The sequence below is a fragment of the Epinephelus moara genome, chromosome 4 (genome assembly GCF_006386435.1).
Source record: "Epinephelus moara isolate mb chromosome 4, YSFRI_EMoa_1.0, whole genome shotgun sequence".
In the NCBI taxonomy this organism is placed as follows: domain Eukaryota; kingdom Metazoa; phylum Chordata; class Actinopteri; order Perciformes; family Serranidae; genus Epinephelus; species Epinephelus moara.
Window position 1 is genome coordinate 36,089,652 of NC_065509.1, and position 22,293 is coordinate 36,111,944.

Here is a 22,293-nt window from a genome sequence, read left to right on the forward strand (position 1 = left end):
AGTCCCTAAACGCATCATCTTTGGTGAGGAACTGAGCCTCAGTCATGGGGTCCAGATGTGACAAAGTTCATTGGTTGTATGTTTTTTGGGTGCTTTGCCATGCTGAAGGATTGTTTTTATCTCTGCTGTGTTATGATTAAAAAATGGGGAAGAATTTCATCATTCTCTGCTGGTTGTTTGCTCTGTAAATCAGATTGACTTGACTAACCTCATCAGCAAAATACTTGAAATGTGACCTGCTGCCTTGTACTGTCGAGCTGAGTTCTGGAATTAAAGGAGGTGGATGGCAGATGTTGCCATGTAATGATGAGTTTTTCTGTTATCACACTTGCCTGTGTGTGTGTATGTGAATGTGTGTATGTTTGTGTCATGTGTGGGTGCACTGGTGTGTCATCCAGCAGCGTAATGAGGTTTTTATGGCTCTAATGCTACGCCTCAGCAAGCAAAACACCATCACATGGCCAACCCTACAATTGCATTGAACAGTTGCAGCCACGCCGGGTTCACAGACTGTTTACAAATGGCAGCTGAGGCACCGCCCCCACTCTACCTCATGCATTTAGCACTCACTGCTATCGAGCCCGAGTGCATTACTGTTATTCTCAAGTGGCGTTTTTCACGTCACTGTCACAATCCTGTAAGATCGATGCTCCCCTGCCGCTCTGCCTTTACGTCCAGCTTGTGATTAGTCAGTAAAAAAATGATTAATTGGCTTGTTTGTTCCTAGAAAGCTTTAAACGAGGGGGGTGGGGCAGGAAGGTCTGATATTCCCCAGACACGACCCCGTTGCCGCGGTGATGTAATGATGCCCCTGTCCTCTTCCCCCCCGGCGATTGTCGGAGATGTTAATGACCGGGCTGCACAGCAAAGCACCTGAGCTTTTTTGTTGTTGTGATACATTACATCATGGCTCGGGGCAGGAGAGGTGATGTCATACCGGGTCTCCAGCCTCCCTCCCCCTCACGTCCTCCCACTCAGCTCCCCGTTACTTTGACTGGAGCAGCTCCAAAACCAGCGAGCAGTAGACTGCTTTCTAGGCATTGTCTGAGGCAGAGCAGCCAGGCTCTTTATATCCACCATAACAAAAAGCTGCAGCCTCAGTGGTCTGCAGCGCATACACATAATAATTCATGTGTCAAATGCTTTATTGGTTTTATTGGATTAGCTGTTGTTGTTTTCAAGTGTGCATTAATCACATTTAGAGACTGTTTTTATATTTGTGGGAGTTTTTATGCCGGTGTTTGTGCAATTTTTGCACAATTTTAAGCAGATTTAGCACCATGATGATTGTAAATAATATTGTTTTTAATATTAGTTGATTTTTAGAGTTATTTTTTAGTTTTTAAAATGGCTAAAAATGAAAAAAAAAATCTTACTGCAACTTCCTTAAACCCAAGATGACATATTCAGATACATTGTTTTGCCCAAACCACAGTCCATCATAAAGGCTACAGAGCTTCATGCTGTATTTGAGGGAGCTGTGTAGGAATAATTTATCATGCAGCGTGAATACACTTAGAAGGAAGTTACTAACTAGATTTTGAAGGAAAATGGTTAAAAGATATCTTGTTAAAATCAAACTTATGAACATAGATTCAAGTCAAGCACAATTATGGCACTGGACCTTACGTTATAGCAAACTTATCAGGGAGTCAGTCGAAGGTCTTAAGTCGCACAATTGAGAACAGGAATCCTCCCTCTGGATGTTGAAGTTGGCAGATTTAAAACCATCCAGGAGTAAAACAGGTTGTGTAATGATAAAAATAATAATACATTTTATTTAAAAGGCGCCTTTCAATCCACCCAAGGTATAAAATAACACACAGAACATTTACACCAACTAGGAGACGTTGAGAATGAATCACATTGCCTCTGTATTGTCCTTATTATGAAGAAAATCATCATTTAATCAAGTGTCTGTTAAAAACCCAGGAACATTTTGCTGCACCGACGATGACAGAATGGAATGGTTGTCTAATCTTAATATTTATCAGTTGACTACCTTTGTTTCTAAAGCTCTAAAAAACATCACAATGGTTTATTTGCTTAATATTAATATAAATGTATGTCCCTGCTCTGGTTTCTGGTCTTTCTGTTTTTTAATGGTATCTTGTAAGCCTGTTTGGGCTGGGCATATTATGCATACAAGACACAATAGTGAAATTAAATCAGATATACTCTGCAGAATTTTCCATAAAACAATGTAAAGACTAAAAGTAATCCCTCTCAATCAATACTTATGCACTACTAGGACTGTGTGGTGGTGTAGTTTTCTGCGGAGACTCTGCCCTCTGACTGTGTTTTCTTATTTTCTTCATATGTTGCTGTGGTCGGGACATTGCTGGGCACAGCGCACAGGTGAGGTCAGGACTTTATAACAAGGTAGCAACCAGGTGCCAGACTATAAGCAATACAAGCTACAAAATTGCAGACACAGCATCATAAAAACACATATATTGAAAGGTGAAACATCAAGCAGACAAAGCTCGATCCAAAATGAGAGTGAATCTGAGGTTTGCTTTCATTTTCGCTGGTGATTGACAATTCCTGCATAAGGTGCCTTTAAAAATATACAATTTAATGACATATGGTGAAAAACAGCCGAGATCAGTGATGTTTTGGGCATTTTCACTCAATGATGACTTAAACTTTTGATAAATCATTATAGTCGTTGTAGCAGTTGTAGTATTTTCAGTCTAAAATGCTGGTTTAGTCGCTCACATTTCTTAATATTCAAAGCAGCGCAGCATTTTTCAACAGTTTTACACTGTTGTATTGTGCTAAAACGAATTGACTTTTTCCGTCTCTTATTTTTCCAAACATCAAAATGACAAGAAAATAACAGCAATGGAACAAGACGGCAGGAAAATGATTGACTCCATCAAAATTTTCAGAAAAAATGGTGTGACAACAAAATGACAACTACTTTCTGAGGTGTGACACTGTGTGATGAAGTGTGCTATAAAGTGTAAATTATGACAGCTCTGCTTGATAATATAAAGTCTGCTGTGTGTTGGTGGTGAACTGAATCGCTGATTATTTGGCAACGTGGATATGAAGTGCAGCCGGCCTGCTGTTTATTGTCTTGGTTGGCCTTTAAACTCCTTCCTTTGTTCCCTGTGACGTCTGTTTGTCATTCAAAGCGCCGTCCTCATATTTCTGTCTGTCAGGAGACCTTCGTATATGGGACCGTCTATGTGTCCAATATCCAGAGTCTCCAGAGGCATGGCTTGCCACCTGAGCACACACACACACAGAATACACACACTTATTTTCCTCTTGCTCCCACAAAGCAGACAGAGATGTGTGTATGCGTGTTGTTTATTTGTCGGTGACACTGCTGCTCATTGTACTACAGCTGAGTGAAGGTGAAGTGGAAGTCTATTACCACTTCTACTGTCTCTTTTACACACACACACACACACACACACACGTCTCCCCTCCTTCCTCCATTTCGCCTTGTCTCGCTGCTTCCGTCGCCACAGCAACTGAAAGCCCCGGAGGGTGTGTAGGGGGGTTGGATGGCTGGGTGGGTGCGGGGGGCTCGTGCTCACCCAGTTGCCATGGCTATTCCAGCTGAGTGACAGTGACAGAGTGACATCATCGCTGCCAGTCTCTGCGTGTGTCGCTGCTGTCGGTCCATTTTGGACACTGCTCTCTCTCCCTCTCTCTGACTCCTGATGCTTACACCCTGTCCCCCTCTTTCTGAGCGTCTCTACCTCTTTTACTCACTCTCACTCTCTCAGGAGGAAGTGCTGCTGTCTCCGTCTCTGTCTCCCCGCCCAGGAAATGGCTTTCCTTCATCCCGTTGCCATGCCAACCGGCTCCAGCCGCGGTCTTGTGCCGAAGTGAGCGTGATAATGGCATTACCCGCACTGTGCTCCTCTCCTCCCTCCACCTCCATCCCTTCATCCTTCTATCATGCATCCATCTACCTTTTCTTTTTTTTTTGCATCTTCCTCCCACCTCTCCACTGTGTATCAGCTCTTTGCTCTTTGTGTCATCTCTCCCTCTCATCTCACCTCCTCACTTTCATTTTCTCATCCGCCCTTCTCCTCTTTCCGTCTCTCTCTCTGCGCTGGGGGTGTTGTAAGCCCTCCAGAGGGGCACAGCCATCGTGGCTCTGCTCTTACAGCATCACTTTCTGGCAGGGGAGGAGGTCCTTGCTACCCCCCTCCTCACCTCCCCAACCCCCACCACCACCACCTCCCTCCCCTCCTCCACCCCTGACACACATACACACATCCCCCTGTTCCCGTTACAAACAAACCACTGGCTTTAACGTACAGTACCACGGCGGAGGCTGCAGGCGTCTCGGTCTTCAAATAATGTAATGGTGCATAAAGGCGTCAGTGTGTGCGCTGTGTTTTCGTGTGTGTAGCCTTACTTTCAGGAGAGGGAGGGGAGAGATAGAGAGAGAGAGGGAAGGCGGAGGGAGCAAACGTGAGTGAAAGTGTTGTCAGCCATTTTTTCTCATCTTTTTTTTTGGCTGTTTTCTGCTTTATTATCGGCGCGCCGCTGCTCTCCGGCTGGAGATGTGATTGTCAAGTGCGCGGAGAGAAAAAAGCTGCCTCGTCTTCGCTTGGATAAAAAGGATATTTCCCCCCTCTTCCTCTCCTCCTCCTCCTCCTCCTCCTCCTCTGTGGTTTTAAGATATTTCTGTGGGGAGCAGCGGGGAGGCTGGAATAAACGCAGAAGCTGGTGTTGGTTTGGAGAGTCTAATCAGGCCAAGGAACAGCGGATACTCCCAAAACTGTCAAGCCGCCGCCTCCTTCCAGAGAGACGGTCGCAGCCGAGGGAGGGGAGAGGGCAGGCGGCTTGGATGAAGATGGGGGTCTGCGCTGAAGCTTAAAGCAGCTCCGGGATGTTAGATTTTAGCCCGGTGAACATTTTTTCATTATGAAACCATTAGCAGCAGCAGACAGCAATGGAGTCCCGAGCCAGCAAGATAAAACTCCGGTAAGTAGCCTATCGACGCGCAACGTCTTCTCTCCATCTCTCCATCTTTCTTTTTTCATCTCTCCCTCATTTATGACCCACTAGATATGATTACCGGCCGTATAATGGACGTGCATCGGATTTCTATCGAGCCTCGACAAGATGAATGAACGCAGGGCAGGCCAAGGACGCGACAGAAACCCGAACAGGGCGCACCAGAGGCTGATTATCGCCCCGTAGAGCCTCCGATGTGTGTCAGTGTGTTGTACTAGAAACGGCCGCCATGTGCTTGCTGTCACTCACGCGCGCAGACACACGCACACTCGCGTGAATTTTAAGCACTTTTTAGATCACATAGGCCTCGTGCGTCCTCATAAAACAACAGCTTAGTATTAAAACTGCAAACAAATATAACAAGCAGCTCAGTAATGATTCATATGGACGCGTGCAGAGGTGTAACAGTGACGGTGAAAGGCGCACACACATCCAGCGGTGCACATGCGTGTGTGTTTAACGACCGCCGTCTCTGCCCTCATTATGTTTTTACGACGCACTGAGATGACAATATTTGATTGTAGCTCCATATTAAGTGCCCATGAAATTAATCACTCCAGGTGTCTTTTGCGCTGGAGGGAAAAAAATGTGCACATGCAATAATAGATGAGGGTGGTTTGATGGGAGGTGATGTCATGTTGCTGCCCTAAATTCACTTACCCCACCTCTTAACCTCTATTGGTGCTGTTGTAGTGTATGTGATGCAGATGTTACTTTAAAGCAGACACTGATAGTGGGTATTAGGTGTTTTTGCCTCGTGATGATCACCAGCTGAAGCACTAGTTTGACCCTGCTGGTGATGGTGGTGGTGGCGCTGTCCGTGGTGCTGGAGGCAGCCGGCAGCTTCCAGCAGACACTCGGAGGCCTGAGCCTGATCTGCACTTGAACGGTAAACGGATTGATCGGCTGTCAGCGCCGCTGGCATCACTCACACGTCGGGACCACACACAGGCACACACGCACACACATATATATAGACACACAGAGGCAGGGCTGTAAATCACGCTGATGGACGGTTCCTGGATCGCAGAGCACAGATGCCCAACGAAAAATCACCTTAATATTCCTATAATAGTCATAGATGTGTCAGTGTTGATGACATATCTCATCCGCCTCCCTCACAGTTTGTGCAGGGAGGCCTTAAAGAATACTAAAGGCCTGGAGAGTATCTCTCTAAGAGGCTTTGAATCTCTAAAACATCTAAGACTATATGGTTACATATTTAGACATCTCTTTTGCAAGCAAACTTGGATTTCTTTTTCAAAATGCAATATATTTTATAACATCTATTATGTTTTCTATTTATAGGCAAAGGCATCTCTCCAGTGTGGATAGTAGGTTTCCTCTTACAGCTCTGTGATTTAACCAGGTTATAGGGACGACATACAGTTAGGGCAGCAACTAACGACTACTTTCTCAATTGATGGATTAGTTGTTTGATTTATATGATGTCGTAAAAGGGTAAAAAATGCTGATCAGTGTTTCCCAAAGCCTAAAATGACGTCCTTGAATGTCTTCTTTTGTCCACAACCCAAAGATATTCAGTTAACTGTCACAGATGCGTAAAGAAACTATAAAATATTCACATTAAAGAAGCTAAAATCAGATATTTTTGACCTTTTTCATACAAAAATTCCTCAAGAAGATGATTGATTATCAAATTAGTTGGCGATTAATTCAGTAGTTCACAACTATTTGATTAATAGATTAATCATTGCAGCTCTACATACAGCAGGGTGCTAATTTGTACGCTTAATATACCTTGTAGTGTCATCCAAAATAGTGATTTATTGATACATATTGATTCTGAATATTTGAAAGAGTTTTAATACTCACTTTCCGCGGTATTGATTCACTCGCTTTTTCTTATTGTTAATGTTTACCACAGTCGCTCTGCTGTTCTCTGCTTCTAACCAAGAAATGAGAAGTTGTCTTCGTCACATTGTAGCCTTGTTATATTTATCCTTTAATAAAAAATGATTAGCAGTGTTAGCATTTCTCGCTAACAAAGTATGACTGAAATAATCCATAGTCTTCAACATGTGCTGTCATTTGAGTAACAGCCGCATTTAAAAAGATCTTTTAACATTGATTTAAATGGTTTTCAAGGAACCAAGCAGAAGTAGCCACTCTACACACACTCTACACACTTAAAATATCCTTAAATATTCATGGTAGGGTTGCCACTTTTAACAACTAAAGGCAAAACAGCATGTGTGCCATCAAGTAGCACCTAATTTCACCTCTTTCCCTTTATCTTTTCCTCCTGCCCACTTCATTAGATTTTTGTTTTCTTATGTTTTTAGCATACAAATGAAGGCTTATGTAAATACTCATTTAGCCCAGCAGGAAACCCACCACAGGTTGAGTCAATCACAGCCACCAGATCTTATTACGGTAATGACATCACCGTCGTAGGGCTCATGACCATTGACTGCTCCGTGTGTAATTCCCTGATTGCTTATCCGTCCTCTGGAGACCTGTGATTTCCATTCTTATAGCTGCATTTTATCTTTACTGCAACCAGGCGCACGTTGACGTACAGCAGCCCGGTACAGTTCATGTTGATTTATAAGGTTTTATGGACGTTTATGGCTTTATCTTTTGGTGATTGCTTGGCCATGAATGCTGTCGTCTTATCTTTGAACGCTTTATGGGATTGTTGTCTGTGTGCTAAACACATAGGCCAAAATGTTTCGGCCTTGCAGGGCTTGGATAATAACTCAGATAGAAATTGTAGCAGAGGACTAAACTCTAAAACCCTTTAACTGTAGCACTAATATAACATGTTTTTCTTTATTTGTTTTACATGTTGTCACCAATATCCCTTATAATCCAGTAAAAAGTGGCGGTAATATGGAAACTGTGCAAACAAACATACTTTTAGGAGATTTGTTGCACACAGCTGACATACTTTAGGCAGGAGAAGCTAACTTTTTACAGTAATTGACACCTGGAACAACAGTGATTGTAATGGCAGTATAGTGGACTGTATCCCTCATCGTAGGGAATCATCACGTCTCCTCTGACTGCTGGCTTGTGTGGTACTGACTGGTGGAGCTGTAACTAGGGAGGGGAAAGCCCAGAGAGCATATCAGGCCCATTTAATCGGACACCCCGCCGAAAGGGTTTTAATCTCTTGATCCGCGAGGCTCAGGAAAGCGAGAAGCCGCCACCATGGTCAGGGGAAACTCTGGGATGTGCCTGCTTGTCTCTTAGACTTCCAACATTGGCAGCTCTCCATTTTTTAACAAGTAGGAGTTAAAACCACATGTGAAATGTTGAAAGGAGCAGCGCAGCTTCGGGCGCTTTTAGCTGCTCGAATTCAGAGAGAAGAATCATTTTTGTTGTTGTGTTTTGCTCCATAATTTAAACCTATTAAACCAACAATTTAAATTAGACTCTTTTCAGGGCTAGTACGAGGCTGTTTTTGAGACTCCTTAAAGCTTTGTGTGTCGTGGATGGTTTCATTTCTGAGCTTGGCCACCCACAACGTTGGACATCCAGTGCAGTAGCACAGATTCACCCCCAGCATATAAAGGCGGTAAAGAGATTGAGAGCAAGCCAGCGCTTCCACTCAGGGCTTCCACCCAGCAATCTGGGTCATTAGGTCTACAGTGTAATTTAAGGAGCGCCACATCTGCTCACATGTAGGCAGAGCTGAGTGTTGTGGCTCGAGCATTAGAGCGATGCTTAATCCTCCTGTGACAGCTGATTGTACGTATTTTGGGCGCGCAGTTCTGCAGAGCTCACTTTATTTGTTCGCGAGGGAGCACTGAAGTCGCAGCAGAGGAGTGCAGAGAGGCTGAAGGTAGGAGAATAATCACAATTTAATGCTATGGTTGGTGGTGAGCATATCACTAATAGGTTTAAACAATAGCTGCTTGTAGTGACGCTACAGATTGATTAACAACGCACTGTATTGCCGTGTCGTCGTGCTGCTGATTGGAAAAGCTTAATGAGCGTGTGTCATTACTGTTGTGCTGGCATCCATCTTGGCCCAGTCTCTTGCATGCCATTAGGCCAAACAGGTCAATGGACCACATGCTTATAGACTGAATGGACACTGGCTTATTGGCCGACAGACAGCTGACCTAAATGAGTGGAGAGAAAGGATTAAGTGTTTATTATCCTCTCCCTTTATCCCTCTTTCCTGCCCGCCCTTTATCTCTCCCTCTTTTAAGGGGGAGGGGCTTGTAGTTTATGGGGGTTTTGTTGGGGGGATGTGGGACCTTTCTAGCTGGTTGTGGAAACCAGCAGGGATATTATTATTGACATATAGACCACTCCAGCAGCTGGTTGGGAGGCTGAATCGACAAACTCCCCATGACCAGTCTTGTGCTCTCAATAATGAGAATATTCAATTAATTTACCCTCAATGCAAAACCATTCATTGACTATGCGACCAAAGTGTTTAGAATATGTTAATAATTTAGGCATTTAACTGACACTGAGGGTTTCTTTGATTTCTATATGGCAGTACTGTTGTTATCTCCAGCATTTCTTTGATAATAGTATAATCTCTTATATTCTATAAGGATAAGGATATTCAACTTGTGAGGGCCACTTTTGCGAAATGTCAGTGGGCAGTTAATCAAACATTAATAATATTTATCAGAAAATATAATAAATGAATTGCCTGTTTTTAACATTGCAACATTTGCAGTCTTCACTCATCTTTGCAAAAAGGCAAATCCCTTTGCAGCAGTCCCACACAGTCAGGTGTATGCAGGGGCGTTTCTGGGATTAAATGACATTCAGAACTTCACCCTGACCTTTTGTCGGGGAGTCAGAGGATCCTCCCCTGGTACTTTTTTCTCATAAACAAGCTCTATTTTGATGTTTTTGTGCACTCCGGCACCTTATTTACAATGAAAGTAGTACTTTCGTCTTAAGTTATGGTGAGATTACATACAAAGTCAACGCGAAAACGTGAATGCACGGGAGTTTTAGCTGGGTGACATGGATGAGGAGAATAAGCCAAATTTGCGCCATTTATGTATTCGCAGGTTGAAAATTTTCAACTTGCGTGAGAAATTAGCATGACACTAAGTCGCAAGCATGTCAGTGTTAAAATCTGGTCGAGATTCTCCTGATAGTACAGTAAATCAGATCGGAAATGGAGGATAAACCCATTTTTGGCGTCTGTTGGCACCCATAGCTCAACATTTAACGTCAGTACCGTACAGAGTGAAAACAAAAAAGAAAGAGGACTTAGATGTCAGAGAGCGAAGCCACAGAACTATTTATTTGTGACTTGTGTAAGCTGTTTTGTTGAATTTCTTCTTAGCAAAATGCTTTGAAATTAAGTCTGTCTGTTACTGTGGAAGATGAATAACGGAGGAAGTGTAGCGGTAATGCCCTGCCCTGGACAATATGAAAAAGAAAAGAGTGCTGCTGTCTTGGTTTAGAGCACAGAGCCTCCATGTTTACAGTGTTCACGTAAAATACCTGCTATCCATTGTGCTCCACTATGAACCAAGTTAGTCGTTAGCTGCCTTCCCCAGTTAGTTAGCACAACTGTTAGCATAGCTGCTCAGGGATAATATTCACCATTTGTGAATAAACTCCATAAAACACTCCAGCGGCTGCATTAATGCAAGGTGAAAATTCACTTTGCATTCAATGTGAACACATCATTAGAAAACCTTATGTAGCATGTGGGCCATAAGTCACTGCATTAGTCCGTCTCCCAATAAAGTTAAAGCCTGAAAGCCACAACACTCCTATTACAGATGTCCACTAACACATATAAATGGTCACAGTCGTCGCTCCAACATTACTCTACCTCTGAGGTTTGTATTACACGAGAGTGATAAACTGCACCATAATCTCTTTTGCTCCCAAAAGTCATCAGAAGGAAATGCGATGAGGCTTTATCACTGCACTTTCAAACAGACAAAGAGATTCGTCACACTAACACAATAATGCCCAGCCGGTAATAATAACGTGGAAGTCAGCTGCAGGCGTTCAGAGTGAAGTCGACCAGACGAGGGGATGGGAAATAGCAGCCTGAGGGGGGTTAGTGACTGACTGGGCCCTCCGGTCGACCATTTTGGTTAGTGCAGCCAGCCAGATAATTAAACGTGATGGCAATCTTTGACACAGTGTAGTCACATCACACCTCAGTGCCACTGGAGCTGCACAGTCTGCCTCTCAGTCTCTTGTCACTGACACTTAAAGGTGCTTTGTGAATAGATATGTCTTATTTTCTAATTTTCTCCTCACAAATAGCTCAGAAAGGTCTCCAAATATCCCGCAACACCCTCTGCCAAATCAATTCAGTGCCAAAACACCTCCGAGCTCTTCAGTTTGATTATGGGCAGATCGTGAATATTAAGAAGTCCTTTAGTCAAAACTAGTTTCCACGACTCCACAGTGATAATTCTGCCAATAAGAAAAACACTTTTTCTCCCATTTCCAAAACTCTTAAATTAACCTGACAAGTGCTTCAGAATCTGTGACGTCTTCTCGGAGTAGCCTGAAGAGCAAATGACGGCTCAAGCCCATTTACTTGCAAAGTAATCTCCCAAAATGATTTTCTATCCCATCTATTCTATTTGTCATCCAAGTGAGACTCCGTAGTGTTGAGGCTGATTTCCAAAAACTATCCGAGGCAGTGTCGTTATTTACAGCCCAAAGTGCATTGTGCAGCAGACGACGCTGACACCCAGACTACTGTACATCAGAGACCATTATACCTTTTACAGCTCAGATAAGAGGAGCTAAAAGCCCGGCTAGTGACTGTAAGTTTTTTGTTATGAAATTCATAATCTAGCCTTTATTTATTAGCACTTACGAATCCTGGGTTGAAAGTTACTGTCCAGAAGAAGCATTTAAAATACATAAATAAAGCTCTAAATCTTGTTTACTGTCCACGTCTGAAATCACCCAGCATGTAAAAACACTGTTAAACTCACTCTCTAGATGTTCAGAATCAGCTCTGATGTCATGTGATGAATGAAGCAACCCAGTTAAATCAGCCACATTTGACTTTTAGGTGTAAAAAAAATGTAATATTGATGATGTGCCACAGCCAGAAGTGGAGTTTAAAGCGGTCTCCCTGCTGAGTATCAGATATATATTGGTAAATAAAACATTTGGCCATAAAATATTTATGTCTATAGACTCCATGAACCAGTTCACGCTGGCTGATTAAATTCATAATTCACCCCTGTGGCTTTCTAGTCTGATATGATGGGTCTGGGTGGAAAACACTGTATACTATGCAAATTTGAAATAATATATAAAATTTAATGTAAACCATAGCATCTGAAGACTTTACACTCACCACATAAATAAAGGAATTAACCATCAGTATATGTATGATTTAATTCAATAATTGAATTTCCCCAATGAGGGATGAATAAAGTACTTTTAATTTAATTAGAAAATCACATTTTTCCAACTATAGATACATTGAAACCAAAGTAATGATGCATGATACAGTAGTATACTGATTGATTAATGTGACAGTTATTTTCTCAGTTAATTGTTTTGTCCATAAAATATCAGAAAATAGTGGAAAATATCCAACGTGCCACCCTTAGAAGCCTTCTTTTGTCTGTTTAACAGACCAAGCCCTCAAATATTCAGTTTATATTTATATAAAAAAGAGAGAAAAATGGAAAAACCTCATATTTAAAGAAGCTCTATGTGACATTCAGTGCATTAGTATAGCAGCAAACACTTATTTGCTGTGTTAAGATAAAGTGGAGTAGTGGCGTCCTAATCAAAAAATGAAATTAAAGTCCCTATGTGTGTGTTTTAATCCGATCTTCTCTGCTCGTTGTGGTAGACGGTCCAGCCGCACATGGATGTCGTTGTTGGATGTCAGTGCATGTGAGTCCCTGTGTGTGTATCCCACTGGCTAGCTCGTTGCTGCTGCTCTGCACTGCGCTTATACAAAGGTTACCGCTGAAATCGGGATGGCGTCGTCACAGAAGCATAGCACCTACCCTCCAGTTAACATCGTTAGCTCTATCAGCGCTATTGACGTTGTGATTGTATTTGTCTCTGACACAAATGTTGTGTAATCCTGTAAAACCCAATTTAATTTTTTTTTTTTTTTTTTTTAAAGCACTGTTGCCGTTGTTAGCACTGTTAGCTGCTCGTCACTGTCTCAGCCACCTCCATGTTGAGAGCCGTGTGCAGATAACCTCTGAATCAGATCCACTCTGAATATCGCTTAGAGCTTCTTTGCGAAGTTACCACCAACAGTAGCCCACCCAGTAGAGTGTGCACCCCATGTAGTCCGAGGTCCAAGTCCGACCCGCCGCCCTTTGCTGCACGTCATCAACACTCCCCCCCACATGCCAACCATCTGTCCTATCTAATAAAGAAAAAAAAAAAATCTGACATTTGGCATTCTTGCTTGAGAAGTATCATTTCAGCTCTCATACTACACATTTAGATCCACTACAGCGTGCTCTTCAGATAAACCACAAACACTGTTGCTCTACTAATTGCCAAACTTGTTTTTGTTTTAATCATCTGCGTCTTAAAGCGTCAGCAGGAGGGTTTCTGATGTATTTTACATTTCAGGGTCATCTCCATAGAGAAGTGGGTTGGCTCATTTACAATATGACTCATTACAACGCCGGCTTTCTGTTACTTTATACAGTATGAATTACTCAGAGGGGTTTCCCCCCATTACCGCCTGGTGTTCATTTAGGTTATGCGAGTTGCGTGCTTTAATTAGGGTATTTCCTTGATGTATGCAGCTCCTCTTGTTGGTTTATTCTGCTCGTAAAAAAAGAAGTTCCAGCGCAGTTAACTGCTGATATCAAGAGCTGCGTAAGTGTTATAGCACTGTTCAGTATGTCTGATGAACTGTGAGTTTGTCTCTGAGACAATGAGACTCCCTTTTAGACCTTCTGATAAACAGGAGGTTTAGTGTGCTCTATAACTGACACACAGAGGCAGGGTAAAGACAAGGAGACTTTTATTCGCAGTCTTATGCTTTGTTAAACTTAATAAATGTTTTTGACAGATTCTATAGAAGTAGGATGATTTAATTAACGTTTTTCTTTGCTTTGATAATAAATTATGAGTAAAGTTGAGCTCTTGCAGTGGGACTAATTAATTTTGTTCTGTTAACATTGTATAATCGCAGCTGTGGAATAAAGACAAAGATAATCCGTAGTATTCATGAATAGAAGAGAAGTGTTTTAGACAACTTTCCAATTAAAATTTAAGGGGCAGTTAATTTTTTGTAGTTCGTGAATAAATCACATGCAAAACATACAACAGCCGCCGTTCAGCTGATCAGAAACAAGTGCAAGCTTTACTGTGCGTCAGCTTTAAAATGACTAAAATGGAGAACTGTATCTTCAGACAAACTGAAGGACAACAGGCCGCCGAGTGCGTTGCCACCTGGCCGGCAGCCAGCACGAGTGTTAGCGCGAGTGACCAGTGGTGGCGGCTGAGCTGGCTGATACTGACCATCTGTGTGTATGTCGTGTGTGTGTGTGTGTGTGTATGTGCAGCTCCCCGCAGACTTCAGCAGACTTCACCTGGCCGACGGCTTGCACCCACAGGTGACCCACGTCTCCTCCAGCCACTCAGGATGTAGTATCACCAGCGACTCTGGAAGCAGCAGCCTGTCAGACATTTATCAGGTAAGGACGCCCCCCATTGGAGCTGGATCCCCAGTCTGGACTCCCCTGGATAGATCAGTAGGTGTGATAGATTAGTAACTGGACGAACTCTGAACAGGTTGGTGATCAGTTTAGCACGGATAATCGTTCTTGGGCCAATTTTATTTCTTTACTCCTTATCTTTCAGGGCTTGGTGATAAGGAGAAAATCAAATATCGCAACATTTTTAACCAAATACCTCAAAATCCATATTGTGACTATACTGCAGGGTTGAATGTCGGTGCTTCACAGAATATTAATATAATGAGATTTTAAATAAATAATCATCAGTAACGTGGATATAATGGCTAAGTGGGTAAAGGAAAACAAAAGAACCACAATCTATGATGATATCTAGTCTCATATCACAATATCAATATAATATTGATATATTGCCCTATTATCTTCCTTGAATGGAGTTATTTTAGAAGATCAAAACCACTCTCAGGTCTGTACAGTAGACATGAAGCTACTATCAGCAGCTCTTTAGCTTGCTGAAAACTGGAATGACTACATTTTGTTTTCACGCTTCAGTTTTTGTACAATAATGTATTTATTAATCAGCTTTAAAGGTGCTGTTAGGAGATTTTGTTACTTTTGGATAGAGCCGTTTCAACCTTTGTGCTAACATAAAGCTAAGCTAACCAGCTGCTGATTGGAGCTTCATGTTTACTGGACACAGACACAAGAGACATATCAATCTGCTCATCTGACTCAAAATAATTGAGGTCAAAGGGATAGTTTGGGTTTTTTGAAGTGGGTTATCATGGGGTACTTATCCATAGTCAGTGTATTACATACAGTAGATGTCAGTCGGCATGCCTCTGGTTTGAAGAAGCAGGCTGGAGCCCAACACAGAAGCTAAGCAATGTACAGTACTGCTCTGGATTGGGATCAACAACAAAACATATTTTAGCCACTTAAAACATTGCGCCAAAAAAATTAACATCAGTTTAAGTGTATGCTATATAGAGAGTATTTTCATTGCTTTATATTTTTGTCAGACAGTCCATTTCGACAGGAATGCCATTAAAGGCTTCAGTTCCCCAACTAAGCTCTCGTCAAAGTCACCAGACTCCATTGAGAAAAACAGTCATTTTAGCTTGCTGAACACAGGAGCTGCTGGTCTACCACAGCTTCGATCAGTTAGTTAGTTTGTGTTATTGTGTGACTTTGCTGAACCCAAAATAATTCTTTAAATGCCAAAGTCACACAATAATACAAACGTGCTAATCCATCAAGGCAGCGTTAGAGCAGCAGCTCCTGTGTTGAGCAATATTAAATCACTGTTTTTCTCAATGGAGTCTGGCTTTGAAAAGAGTGATACAACGACTTCATTTTCCAGTTGGAAATCACTGTCTGACACTAAGGTAAAGCAGTTAAAATACTCTCAATATAGCGCACATTTAAACTGATACTGAGTAGATAAGGTTGTACTTTTTTTCGGTAGCTAAAATACATTTTGTGGCTGACCCCTCCACAGCAGTAGATTGCTTAGCTTTCAAGTTGGTCTCCAGTCTGATTCTGTAAACTAGGAGCCTAATGAGTACCACTTACAACCATACTTCAAAAAATTTGAACTATCCTTTTAACTTTGACAATGGGATGGGTTTTTGTTAACTTACAGTCTAGTTTGAAGAAATATGTCACCCACAAATGACCCACTCTGTCTTCACGAAGTCGGTGTAGCATGGGGTGAGTAACTGACATACAATTAGGGGGTCATTTTATGGGTGAATTTTTCCTTTAAACTGACATGTTCATGATTGTATAGTTCAAATGAAATTGTTATGTAATATTTCTCACCCAGTCTGTGCGGATAATTTAAGTAAAATGGTTGAACTGAAGCCCGGCTCACATTATTTGAAGGTATTGAGACTCTACTTGGTGAAATGACTTCAGGGACTGCCGGTTAGTCTCATTAAGTCAGACAAGAAAATTTGGGAACTAATGTAAACGTTTGGCAGGCAAAGAGACTATGAGACAGTAACAGGACACTCTCGCTGCTCAGCGGGATACGAGCAGACAGGCGGGTGGCTGCGAGCAGGTGGTCCAGCCTACTTCCTAACTCCAGCTCTGCCTCTCATCACCTCAAAGCAGAAGTACAGAACTCCCGGGGAGCTGTGACGTACAATCTCGTGTGATAAGGAGCTTTATGAGCTGTTTTCATGCTAAAATATTACATAAAGCAACTTGTTTTTGTGGTTTGAGTGTGACAAAGGTAATAAATAAGTAACACTTGTTAAAGAAAGAAAGAAAATGTAAATATATTCCATCAACCTTCCCCCCCTCAAGAGGCAAATAAAACACAATTCAGCTCAAAAGAACACACACACACAAAATCTCGTGACTGTGGACGTGCCCCAAACCCTGCAACTAATCCTCTTAACACAGAGCACCCACCCTATTGGCTCCTAATGCTGTCACCTGCTGTGTGCCTGTGTGTGTGTTTGTAAGTGTGCTGGTGACGGTGCTCAGGGGGCATCCATCAGAGTCACTTTGTTTTGTTTGGACCTCCTCTTGGCTCGTGTTGGTGTGTGCAGGGGCATTAGATCAGATTGTTTGAATACAGCTTTATAATTGCGTGTTCGGCCTGTGTGAGTGTGTGTCATCGTAAAGACACGTGTGTATGTTTGGCCGTGCCGTGTCTGGCTGGAGCAGGTTGAACAGGCTCTGTTGTCCCCAGACTGTGATCCTGGTCTTACAGCCATCTGCTAGCTCTGTCTCTTGATTTCTCTCTGAAACACACTGCCCTGTTTCTTCTTCTGTCTTCAGGCTCTTTGTCCTCCTGTGCTGGATCACAACTCTAACAGCTTTTAATCTACCTGAGGCCACAGCTGCTCGGTCTCTGAGTGCTGTACAGACACCTGAACTTGTTTTGTCTCAATCTCAATGCCTTTATCGTTCTGTCTTTTATCACATGATCAAACTTCTCTGCTCTGCTGACTGGTGATGTACTTATGTGTGCTTGTGGTGCGTTTACAATCAGTGTTTCCTCTATAATTGTAGAAGTGACACAATCAGTTTTTAAACATGTGCTAAGCAGTGGATCTAATTCATGCTGATGTAAATCGGAAATGGACTGCACTTGTATAGCGCGTCTCTAGTCATCCGACCACTCAGAGCGCTTTTTACACTGTGAGTCACATTCACCCATTCACACACACATTCCTACACTGGAGGCCGAGGCTATCATACAAGGTTCCACCTGCTACTCAGTTTTTAACACACTCGCACACCAATGGAACATCCATCGGGAGCAATTTGGGGTTCAGTGTCATGCTCGAGGATACTACAACATTCAGACTGGAGGAGCCAGGGATCGAGCGGCTGATCTTCCAATTAGTGGATGACCTGCTCTACCTCCTGAGCCACAGGAGTAGCTCATAGCCGGTGGTAGAATGTAGAGAAATTTTTAAGTGTTAAAATGAAGGACCGATTTTTGTGACATCCGCCAGGCTAAAGCAGTCAACTGCGGGTAAACACTGTCAGGTATGCGAGCTGTTTTTCCAGTGCACTAGTCCTCACAGTCCCACGTTAATAGTGCTTGAATTAGAGCTGAAACAATTAGTTGATTGATAGGAAATTAATCTGCAACTATTTTGATAATCCATTAATACTTTGAGTCCTTTTTGAAGCAAAAATGGCAATAATTTGCTGGGTTGCATGCCCAGAGTTAGAAGATTTGCATTTTGCTTTTCCTTTGTTTTTAATAAAAGTAAACTGAATATTTTTGAGTTTCGGACTGTTAGGCAGATGAAATCAGCTGTTTGTCACTTTTGACTCTGGGAAATAGTAGTAGCCATTTTATAGACAAAAGGTTACAGTCCAGTTTCAATTCAATCACAGTTAGCTTGCCAAGAGAAAGCTCTTACGGCCCAGACACACCAAACTGTTATCAAAGAACTAGTGTCGACACAGGCCGACGATTGTGTCAACTCACATTTCCTGTGTCTCGGTCAAAAAGTTGCACCTGACACACTGCAAAGACTTCAGCCATCAGCCAACTAGTGCGTCTGTGTAAGAGGAAATAACTCCCTTTACCAGCAGGTGGCGGAAGTCTCACATCATTCAGAAAGAGGAAATCAGAGGACCTACAAGAAAGAATTCAAGAGGCTAGCTAGCCATTTACATTAACGACACAACTCTATGTTTAAAGAACAAAGGATATTTACCATGCCCTAACGAACAGTGCAAACTCTTACAAAACGTCACTCACTAGCTAAAAAACACCCCTTACCTAGTACAATAAGTTTGTTTTGATGTCATGCTCTCTTGACTTTGTCGTTTGTTTACTTTCCTCACTTCCGTTTTTTTCTCTTACACTGAGTTGAACTGCCAATCTGAGTGATTTCTCTCACCAACGAGCTCTGCAACTAATTCAACATGCTGAACCAGCCAAACAACAGCAGACTAGCGCCAACAGCTTGGTGTGCCAGGGTCCTAAAAGCTTCTGGAAACCATGCAGTTTATTTCTACTTGCACCACCTGTCACTGGTTGGATAAATATGTCTTTGGATTGTTATTTGTTTAAAAACAAAATTGTTCGTAGTTTGATTTGAATAATTTTTGGAGGCCCGAAGAAGTAACACGATCCAGTAATATATAAAATACCATTTTATTTTGTAGAAATATTTCTGTTTCCCTCTGCTGGCCTCTCAGATTTATCTTCAGCCTGCTCGGGGTTACTGCTGCACAACCTCTGTAATGAGGATGAAGTACCAGTTGTTAACCAGCTGTTAAATAAAGGAGATGGTTCGTCTTTTACTTTATCAGCCAGTCTTCAGGGTTGACCTGCTTCTACACACGAGCCCCCCTGTCTAACTGTCAGACCACTCAAGCTCAGTGCACAAAATTAAAATATATGAGCATTAAAAATGAAGAAAAGGATTAAAACTCATGTTACTGTCCTGGGGTACCCGACGTGACTCTCCAAACTGTTTGTTTTATGCAACATTACTTCTTTATCGTTAGCTAAAGTTGCACCCTGCAGGTTTTAGAATCAATAATGTGGCACAGTAGATCACGAGCGATGTTTGTGGTCTTCATTGGGGGTGTTGTTTGAATAAATGGATCAGGGGAGGCCTGGTTCTTCACACTTGAGACCACAGGGAGTTGATGGTAAACGAAACGTGGTGTTAGCTTTTAATTTTAGAGCTGCGGAGCAGATAGGGGTGCAGATTGTTGAGATGGGAAGCATTGAATAGTTTCACCACCGGCCCGCCCTGCTGCTGTAATCTCCACAGCCTCCTTTGGCCTCGACAATTGAAGCACCCCGCCAAGAGTCCCACATCACTCTCACGTCACCGGCAACATGGCGCACTGTTTTGTGTCTGAATAAATCATGAAATTGGTCCTTCAGAAGGACTTTGAAAGCATTGATCCAAGAATAGCCCTGATGAAATATTAACAGCACCTGACTTGCCCACTGACTCGTAATGCTTACTGCACATTAATGGATTTTTGATGCATAGATGACACGAAAACGAGCCTGTGTGCACAGACACAAAGGCAAGACTTTAACAAGCCAAATCTCAGTGTGGTGTGTTAAGTGTTGCCTGTTAAAATAAGATGAAATCTCTGTGTTGTCTATAAAAGAATATGCATCCTCGCTTCTCTTTTGCTGATTTATGTTTGTTCCCTAACACGTCTGCTGCTGATGACGAGTGTGGTGAACCTGTCTACTGTGTCCTCTGTCCATCTGTAGAAAATGGGCAATGAATATGCAACTGTCTGTGGTTTCAGGACAAAGAGAGCTCAGGGAATTATCTTCGTTTATGTAAGAAGTCCTTCAATTTTCAATCCTGAAAAGTTTGTTATACAGCCATCGACACCAGATTTATTTGAGTGCATTTACTCTTCTTATTGATCTATTTCATTTTATCATAAGACAAACTACACCACTTGTAATGCATATTGCTCCTTACTCAATCTGTGACTGTCAAAAGGCCTCACTCATACACCCAGATCATCGGCCCTGCCCACCAGGGTGTGTGCACCGGTGACGCCCAAATGGCCACTCAGACACTGGCCTGAATCATTAATGAGCCTTTTGCACATGGCGTTTGTGGAGAAATGACATAGGGTTTCTGTGAGAGACCGGGCATGAGGACTCTGAGCCTTGAAAAATTAAAAGCAGACTGACAGTCTGGGAGGTGAAGATGCGTCTAGCTCTGGGATTTTGCGGACAGTTTGCAAAGGCAACCTTTCCTTCTCTATCTATTAAGAAGCTTGAGGTTTGGCACCGTATTGAGGTAAGAAGGGTCGGGGGGAGTTTCACTGTGGCGGGGGAGCAGCGCTGATGCTTTGTAGTCCTTTTTCTCCATGAGAAGGTTTCATGTTGTGTGAGCGTGAACCAGGCGCTGTGGCCCTTCTGTCATTTATAGAAATATTTCCTTTGATGATAGCAGAGGGACTCTGTTAGTATCACTCCTGCACAAGTAATTGCATTACTTTCGCTTCTCATCTCGGTTCATTTTCCTCATCTCCGCACATATTTCATCTCGTGCTTTCAAAGAACAGGATCTGGCTTCGAGGCAGGCGGTGGAGTTTGCTGAGGGGGAGAGGAGAGGAAAGTTGGGAGTTAATTAGCTTGTTACTATGCATAGCAGACTGTTTGGTATGCAGTGTTGACGCCTGTCTTTCTTTTACTGTACTGAATACCTCTAATCCATTTTATTAAATGGGTCAAATCTGCACAACGGTGTTTTTTTATTTTGCTTTTGTTTGGGAACACAGTGTGTCGCAGCTGATGTTTGTACTGTAAAACGATTTCAGCAGTGTGTGTGTGTGTGTGTGTGTGTGTGTGTGTGTGTGTGTGTGCAACTTCTGTCTCTGTATCCTTACTATGCTGGATTTTACATAAACTGTTTATGAGTTGACTCTGTCTGAGTTTTGAGAGATGAACATGAGTTTGGTCACCGGCTTTTCAGGTCTGTAGCTGACAATCTGAAGCATTGTTTGTAATGAGCATGCAGGTAGGTGTGTCTGTGTCAAGCTCAAAGATGTGGCTCTAGATGGACATCTGAACTTTGACTTTTTGGGAAGGACACACCACGTCCCTCACCTTGTTGAGCTCCAACAGCAGATGTCTGACTCATATCTGTTTACTCTCTGCAGGCCACAGAAAACGAACCAGGTGACATGGACCTGAGCGGCTTGCCAGAGACCGCCGTTGACTCCGAGGAGGACGACGATGAGGAGGACATCGAGCGAGCGTCGGACCCTCTCATGAGCCGGGACATCGTGCGGGACTGCCTGGAGAAGGACCCCATGGACAGGACCGACGACGACATAGGTGAGCATCCAGTGTTGTGCTCTGTGAATGTGCAGCAGTGTCTCAGTGCAGCGTATGAACAGCTCTGTTGTAAATAAAGTTATTTCACCATGCAGTGTTTACTTTAAAAATAACCAATCTATTTTTTGTGCATGCTTGAGATCTTTAGACTTCTTTAGAGGAGGGTTTTCAAAGATATCTGTAAAAAGCACAAGCCGCGTTGTTCCCGGCTGGGACAGTACTCCTCGTCCCAATTTTAGATTAATTCAGCGCAGCATAAAAGCCACACCCTCCTTTCTTATTTAAATCAGTCACAATAAATCTACATTTGTCTGAAGCCTGTTTTGCTTCCCTGCTCTCATTTATGGTGTCGGCTTTCGAGTAATT

General features: G+C 42.7%; 1 protein-coding gene across 11 annotated transcripts in view; it reads left to right on the forward strand.

Moving 5' to 3' along the window:
- rapgef2b (Rap guanine nucleotide exchange factor 2b) overlaps nucleotides 1-22,293 on the forward strand; it is a 152,806-nt gene that overhangs the window by 101,252 nt on the left and 29,261 nt on the right. For 8 of the 11 annotated variants that reach the window (XM_050042457.1, XM_050042459.1, XM_050042464.1 and 5 more), the window contains 2 exons: nucleotides 14,481-14,612; nucleotides 21,750-21,927. In XM_050042457.1, coding sequence (XP_049898414.1) covers nucleotides 14,481-14,612; nucleotides 21,750-21,927 — 310 coding nt within the window. Of the gene's footprint in view, nucleotides 1-4,282; nucleotides 4,960-14,480; nucleotides 14,613-21,749; nucleotides 21,928-22,293 lie in introns of those variants that run through there. The other 3 variants (XM_050042467.1, XM_050042468.1, XM_050042465.1) reach the window with 3 other exon arrangements.